Source organism: the organism of the source record quoted next, unplaced genomic scaffold (genome assembly GCF_019419815.1).
Source record: "Pyrus x bretschneideri cultivar Hongxiangsu unplaced genomic scaffold, Pyrus_bretschneideri_v1 Contig65, whole genome shotgun sequence".
Lineage (NCBI taxonomy): Eukaryota > Viridiplantae > Streptophyta > Magnoliopsida > Rosales > Rosaceae > Pyrus > Pyrus x bretschneideri.
This window is the reverse complement of record NW_025999804.1, coordinates 1742338-1749984: the sequence shown is the minus strand read 5'-3', so window position 1 is coordinate 1749984 and position 7647 is coordinate 1742338. Positions and strand designations below refer to the sequence as shown.

General features: G+C 38.6%; 1 protein-coding gene across 1 annotated transcript; it reads right to left on the bottom strand.

The window, feature by feature from the left end:
• Window positions 1-3931: 3931 nt before the first annotated feature.
• Window positions 3932-6907, bottom strand: LOC103955248. Its single transcript, XM_009367124.2, has 3 exons — window positions 6564-6907; window positions 5901-5974; window positions 3932-4271 (listed from the first exon to the last, which is right to left on the bottom strand). The coding sequence occupies exons 1-3, from the start codon at window positions 6813-6815 to the stop codon at window positions 4187-4189; spliced, it is 411 nt and encodes a 136-aa protein (XP_009365399.2). The 5' UTR covers window positions 6816-6907; the 3' UTR covers window positions 3932-4186.
• Window positions 6908-7647: the final 740 nt, after the last annotated feature.

The following is a 7647-nucleotide window of genomic DNA, read 5'->3' as shown; positions in this document are numbered from 1 at the left end:
GTGGGTATTTGTCTTTTGTGTGGTTGTTTTGGGGGTTTGGCTGATTGCATCTGGGCCACACAATTCATCCTCATCTCCATCACCTTCTCCCGTATACCTTCCTTGTCTTGAAGACTCCCTCTCTCTCTACTTCTTCTTCCTTCGTACGGACAAGAACCATAACCTTCGAAAACGTTGCAGATCGAGGTAGAAAATTATACCTTTATGTTCGTGAGGACCATACGAGTCCAACCATACCAATTTTAGGTAAGGAATCATTCGTTTTCACGTCGAACCAGGGAACCGCAATTTTGGTCACTGTTCATGCACATGTGAAATGTCATTTTTCAGGGGATTTGAAGCTTATAGGAAGCTTAGTGAGGTCCTTAGGAAGCTCGGGGTGGTTCGTTGGAAGGATTTGGGCGTCGGGATCGTGAGTTGCAGGTTTGGGCGGATTTTGTGAAGTTTCTCCGGCGAGATTCTGTGAATTTCAGGGCTTGAAAGTGGTAAGGTTTTGTTCTACTTGTTGTGAATTTCATTTTGGTACCAATTTCACGGAATATTCTTAATGGCGTCAGGTTAACTTTAACGGAATCTGTTAGTTTTAACAGAATATTCCTGACGGCGTTAACTGACGCCGTCAGTGTGCCTGGCATGTGGCCGCGTGTGGGGGGCGAGTCTAGTCGTGCCTTGGCCAGCGCGTGGGGGCGCGTGTGATGTCATAAAATTATTTTAAAATATGGGGATGTTTGTGAGGTTGAGTAGATCACGTTGGTATATTCACACACCCTATTTGAGCATTCTATGAGAAGTTATTACCTAGTTTTGGTTATGTGCTTTAAATTAACATTTTTATAGTTGTTTCGCATATAGGTGAGACCTATCCCGAGGATGAGCGTAGTCACTCGAGACAATGGGGTTACGACCCTTCCACATACCAGTGAGTGGGCTTTTGGTTTTCCGTATATACCTATATACTTGTGGCTTTTTCCAAGAAAATGAAATGGAATATTTATATGTTTTAAATGCCATGCATAGCGTTTGCCTATTTATTTATGCATTAGTAGTTGCATATATGTATGTTTGGTGCTGCGGACGCACAGGTAAGTGCCAGGTAAGTTATGGTTTGTGATTATGAATTAGTGGTTATGTGAGATGCATAGAGAGCTCATAACCTGCACCCCGGTGTTAGTGCTCCCGCCCAGAGTTAGGGGCACAGTCTTTCACGTGATGTTCACCTCTCGCACCACATGCTCACTTTGGATCCAAGTTAGGTGCACAGACTTGTCGTACATACCACTATAAGTGGTGCCGTGTCGTAGGTGACCCACGATTATTCGCCCAGTCTTCACATGATCGTAGCACTTGAGCATATTTATCTACACTCAATCCTGTCGTACAGACCACTTTAGGTGGTTCCGACTCGTGTGCAAGTATAGTCAGTGGGGGATTTGAGCTCTAGATTTAGCCGTACAAGTCACGTTAGGTGACTCTGGCTAACTGATTGCATGGCATTGTTTGGCATTACCTGATTACTTGCATTCTATTTCAAGGCATGTGGCATGGCATATTTCTGAGCATGATTTATATATATGTATATATTCTATTTTTCTGGGAAGTATACAGGTTTTACGGCGAGGGGTTAGAACTTTGTTTATGAAATGGTTTTCGAAAAGCTTTGTTTTTGCCCACTCACGCTTTCTTTTTTTGCGCCGCTCCAGGTTTTAGTTCGGCTAGCACTTTTGGTGGCTCCCTAGAGGATTTTCCTGGCCTATCTGACAAATTATCACTAGTGTAGGACCATCGTTGGGTGTGTTTATTTAGTGTTGTTTCGCCCGGATTGCATTAGGTCTTTCGTGCTCTGAACTTTGTTTTTCACACTTACGCTTGCACATGTTGTTATTACTTTGTGTATAGCTGGGTTTTTATTTACTCGTAAACTTTTATTATTATTTATTAGCTTCCGCACTGTGCGCATGGTTACGTCACTTCCACGTGACGGCCAACATGCCCTGATCTCGGTCGGGGTGTGTCACCCGGGCTTCTGCAGGTTTTGATGGGAGTGATGAAGAAATATCGAAGCTTGCTTCTCATATTAGTAATTTCAGGTTGTTAGGGAAATGGTGTTTGTATTTTGGGTCTTTATGATCAACTTGCACTTCTTAATGCTTTTTGCTAACCATGTTGAAGACTATGATCTTCCATTTTCCGATGATTTGATGGGGACGACAATGAGGGAGGCAACCTTATCATAATCATCAGCTTCTCCGATTAATGTCATCTCTGCTCTGTTTTGTTGCTGGCGGATGTAATCCTGCCAAATTTGTTAGGGAGGGATGATTATTTAGTAGCTAGTTGTAATTTTTGGTTATAATAATAATTTGATACATTGTTCCTTCTACGTTACTATTTTTCTTCTTGTGTTTATTGACCTAATTGGATAATCAGAAAGAAAAACAGGGTATATAAGTAATGCCATTTAATTTCAGAAATTCTGAGTGCAAAATTGTCACTGAGAAATAAATATGAGCTTCCGGGTTCACTTGACCACTTTAATTAACCAACTCGTGCATCCTGTGGGATCTCTAATCAAATTCATACTGAAAATAATCCAGATCATTAGCACGAGGCATCGAGCAGATTCACTAAATCAACTAATTAGCTCAGATTACACCCTCTTCTCTCAGCTTCATCTAATTCAATTCATGATATCAAATGGAAATGGTGTTTTTTTAAATGTAGTATATTTGATTGTATTTTGTTCTCTTTGAGTTTCTTTTCATTCTCTTGATTAATATTCTTAACCTTTTGCTTGAGTAATTTTAATTATTCAACTATATTGGGATGAAAGACGAAGAAGAGTCTCTGAGCCGCTAGCCTTAAACCATTTAAGCTAAGAACAGAATTGAATGCACTGAATGTGGTCTTGAACAAGTTGCAAGATCTGATGACAGAGCTAGGAGGAGATGTAGGGGATACGGATACCAGATGTTAACCATTTTACCTTTCTTAACATACAGAAGTTTATCCTTCTACCACGCAATGTCAACAGTCAATTGTGCTGTCTAATATTTAATACCTGCTTGTCGAACTGCTGCATCTATACGGAGATGAACTTGTGACGGAACTATAAGGGCTTGCCTCCTCGAATTTTTTGGATGTTAGAAATTAGAGGGTTTTGTAATCTTTTTTCTTGCATTGGTAAGTTTTTGTGCGAGGTTTTAGAACTTGACGGTATGCGACAAAATTCTTCTGCTTTTGGTGCTCTTAATCAACAATTTGTTGCAAGTTTAATTATAAATTTCTTCCGATATTGATGTTGCTCTTTCTGTGCTTCCAATGGAAGATGTTGGCTTTGAGAAAATTCGACCTGGTGTCTATCTGCATTTGCTGGTGACCGTTAACAGCAGATGGCTTTTGTGAATTGGATATGAAGGGCGTTGTTTTGCACTTTGAGCATGGTGACCTGTGTATGTTGAATGCATTTGTATAAGAATGTGAGCAGACAATGCGTTGAGGGGTACAAAAATCATTTTGAAGTCTCGTGCAAGGCTTTGATTCATCAATGTAGGATTCATTCTCTCAACGTCCTACCAGATTTGTAGTTGTGAATGTGATACTTTCAGCATATCATAGTATCTTACTATCTTGTTATGCTCTTCTCTCTTTGGTTATGGTTAACTTATGACATTGTTATTTTCGCGATGTTTTGTTATTACTTTTGTAAGCTTCATCTGGTTCGGGATGTTTTGCTTAATTTACTTTGCTTTATAAGAAAATGGCCTCCGAAATTTCCAGATGGTTTTCTGTTTCTTGAAGCTGAAGCGTTTACGTCTTCCATGCAGAAGACGACCTCATGTTTTGAGGCCCCGTAAGTTCGAAGGATGGATTACAACCAACTTTCATTCGGTAGTAATTAAGTTCAGTGAATGTTAGAAGGACGAACAGCACCTGAGGAGAAGAATTGCCTTTCATTCAGTGAACAAACACCAATTCGTTTATTTTGCTTAAAGGCCTACCACATCTCTCAGTTTTTGCACAATAACAGAAAGAGAAGGAAGGCATTTGATATAAACTGTATACTGGTAAGGGTAAGGAAAGAACAAACTCGACATAGAAAGCTGCAGATCGATTCTCAAGTCTAAAACACTTTCAACCTCTCTATCCTACACGTCTACTAAAGTTGGGTGCTCTATAGACTTCAATCTCAACTTGTTGAGCCATCATGCTCACCGGCATTTTCCCTACCGCTACAACAATAGAAGTGTGGTAGCTTGACACGACCACAAGCCCTGCAACCAAACATTACACGACAAAGTTACTATTTTATTGCTATATGCTGAATTTCATTGCAAATATAAGCTAAAATCGTACACAACTACACTACATACTGGGTTGTCAAGAGATTAGGTTCCGGGTTTACCGAACAAGAAGCGAAAAACATAAGAACCTACAAGTTCTCATATTTTGTGACGAACAATATTGTATCTTTTCTTAACAATTTACAAGAACAGCTTAAACATTATAATGCATCTCCAATAAAAACATAAACAGCTAACTTTGTTCATTTCGTGCTTTTCCCGAATTTGTCAAATCATTTTCCATGCGGTTTGCAGGCAAAACAAAAATTATTTCATCGACTCAAGACATGGATTATAAATCAACCATAAACTTCAAATGTCTAAGAAGTCACACAAACAATACCGACATTTTCTATACCAGGTCAACAGAGGGTCATTAATAATTAAAGTAGTTGAGTAGCATATATCCAAACAATAAAGGATATGTATGATGGAGCAAGGACTGCAGTAAGAACTCATGAAGGACAAACTGAAAGTTTCCCCAAAATCATAGGATTACACCACGACTTTTAAGTCCTTACCTTTTTGCAAAGGTAATGGATGACTTAACGAGGCATATTCAAGATGATATCCGTAGTGTATGCTTTACACAGATGATATAGAGCTGATAGATGAGCGCAAGAGGGAGTAAATACGAAACTTAACCTTTGGCGGGAGCTGTTGGAATCTAAAGGTCTTCACTTAAGTAGGTCAAAGAGACATAGTATATGGAGTGCAAGTTCAGCGCGGATGGGTCCAAATGAGATAGGTGTGAGGATTGGAGATCAAGATGTACCAAAGGCGAATGCTTTCGCAACCTCGGATCTATCTTGCGAAAAAACGAAAATTGGATGGGATCTCAACCATACAATACAAGATGGATGGATGAAATGGAAGAGTGCATCGAGTGTGTTGTGTGCATGGTATATGTCACTAAAGCTCAAGGAAAAATTTTATAAGACGGCAATAAGGCCAGCAAGCTTTATGGCATGAAATATTGGCCAAGTGTCACCAGGTGCACAAAATGAGTGTAGCAGAGACGAGAATATTTTGTTAGATGTGTGGGCACATGAGAAGGGACATGATTAAGAATGAGGATATCCGAATTAAAGTAGAAGTGGCTGCAATTGAAGATTAAATGAGAGAAAATCGGTTAAGGTGTTTTGAACATGTGAACCGAAGACTTATACATGCTCTAGTTAGAAAATGCAATTATTAGATAGAGGCTCGTGGCAAAAGAGGTGAAGGAGGCTCGTGGCAAAAGAGGTGAAGGAAGATCTAAGAAGAATTGGAAGGAGACTTTAAGAAAAGACATGGAGTACTTGGAGCTAACGGAAAATTTGGTGCAAAACCGAGTAGAGTGGCATTCTAGTATTTATACAGCCAACCTCACTTAGTGCGATAAGACTTTGTTGTTGTTTGTTGTTGTAGTTCTCTCCGATAATCCGCAACCAAATTATCAATAGCAATTCAAACCTCCAGCTAACTATTCAACTATATTTCATTATAGTACAGTAGAAATATTTCCAGAAGTACATCCTCATTGAAATGAAAAGCTTACAAAAGTCACAAAACACTTACCTGCATCGAACTATCACTGGGACAGGTTTCAGAGCCTTTGGGCCATTTCTTATGCCTCTCTTGTGGGGAGAAGTCTGCACGATATACATCCTTAAATATCAAATCTCCGCATCTTCCAAAAGTGCATTACAATAACAAAATGACAACAAAAAAAGCAAATGAAACATCAAGGTTATAGTATGCATGACATGCCAGCTTCGATTTTAAATCTTCAACAAGCAACAAAAAACATGAAAACAAAAAGCATCTATGAAAGATTAAGACGATGAATCAAACCGGGGACGATTGCCTTCAAGAATGATAATCACAGTATGAAAGAAATATAAAATATAAACAATCCTCCTTACCACGAATCAAAACGTTAAGATCGGATTTCTACTGGTATAAGCACTAAATATCTTTTCATTAGCAGAATTTAAAAGTAAAATTCACAAAAAAAACAAGCTAAAATAGTAAAGAACAAGCAATTCTACCATACACAAGCCAAATAAAATCATCAGAGCAAACAATATAACATGGAATTGAAAACCCATTTGCCAATTTCAAATGAAAACAAAAAGAATTCATTTTTAATCTAAACAAATGATCCGATACATAAATTCCAAAACCCAGAACCCCAAAACCCATAAAACCCCAAAACCCCACGTACACAGACATATATACCTTCCTCTTGGGAACAGCCATGAGCTCCATGGATTCACCGAACAAGAAACTCGGGAACCCGAACCCGATGTTGTTATTATCCTCTGTGTCCCTATCGGACTCTGGCAGAACTAACGGTGGCGGTGAAATGTTAGGTTGAGGCATCGCTCCACCCATCGGTGGAGGCATGGCAGCGATGTGGGCCCACCTCCTCGTGCCAAAGATGGAGGCGTTCCCTCTGCTGCTTCTTAGCATTGTCATCAACAACACCATTTTGGTATGAGTTCAGCTGAGACCGGGGCAAACAAGTGCAATGGCACCAGAGAGCGAAGTGGGAGGCGTCGTTGGTGTGAAGATACGAAAAACTTAAACTGCTTGAAACGTTGTCGTTGAAATGAAGACATTACACTTTTTGTGGTTTAATCACAGATTTGCTCAAGTGAGAGATCATAGATTTAAATATTACAGATGGCGAATTCGATATCAATTTAGGTGTTTATTGTATGACTTAACCAAACTCTCATTCTTTTTAGTGTAAAATATATTGTTGTACTAAAAAAATGAATACTTTGGATGCGGTCTCTAGTCACCAATATTTTTTAACAGAAACTTTATTGATTTTTATATTTTGATCGATCAAAATCCTTTGACTTTGTACACGTCAACATATTAGCATTAATATATTTTATTTCAATTATTTTCTCTTTTAACTTAAAATTGTATTTAACAAATCTCACCATTTATGAAATTAAAAATCTCATAATTATCGGATTATAAATGGTAAAAATCTCAAGGATTGAGACTAAAAACAATTTACATAACAAACAATTGTGCACAAAGTTTTGCACATTTTACCGAGTAGTGTCTAGCGAAATAATGTACCCCAGTAAATTCATATTGCATGCATGCACCCATGAACTTGACAACAACAAAAATGTACTCCTGCATGAATACAACAATGTATGTTTCCAAATAAAAAGGGGTGAGAGAAAAAACTCATGGGTACATTTAAAACACAAGGAAACGAATGTACCCACTATTTTCGGCTCAACAAACAATTAAAAAAATACAAAGACTACCCAAGGAAAAGCATATACACACATAA

What these genes read in the sequence shown, in the direction of transcription:
- LOC103955248 (XM_009367124.2), bottom strand. Translation starts at nt 6,815, where the DNA reads ATGGTGTTGTTGATGACAATGCTAAGAAGCAGCAGAGGGAACGCCTCC. An exon ending in TGGCTGTTCCCAAGAGGAAG is followed by an intron (nt 5,975 to 6,563) that starts GTATATATGTCT and finishes TATATCGTGCAG; the next exon opens with ACTTCTCCCCACAAGAGAGG. An exon ending in CCAGTGATAGTTCGATGCAG is followed by an intron (nt 4,272 to 5,900) that starts GTAAGTGTTTTG and finishes GTTTGGTTGCAG; the next exon opens with GGCTTGTGGTCGTGTCAAGC.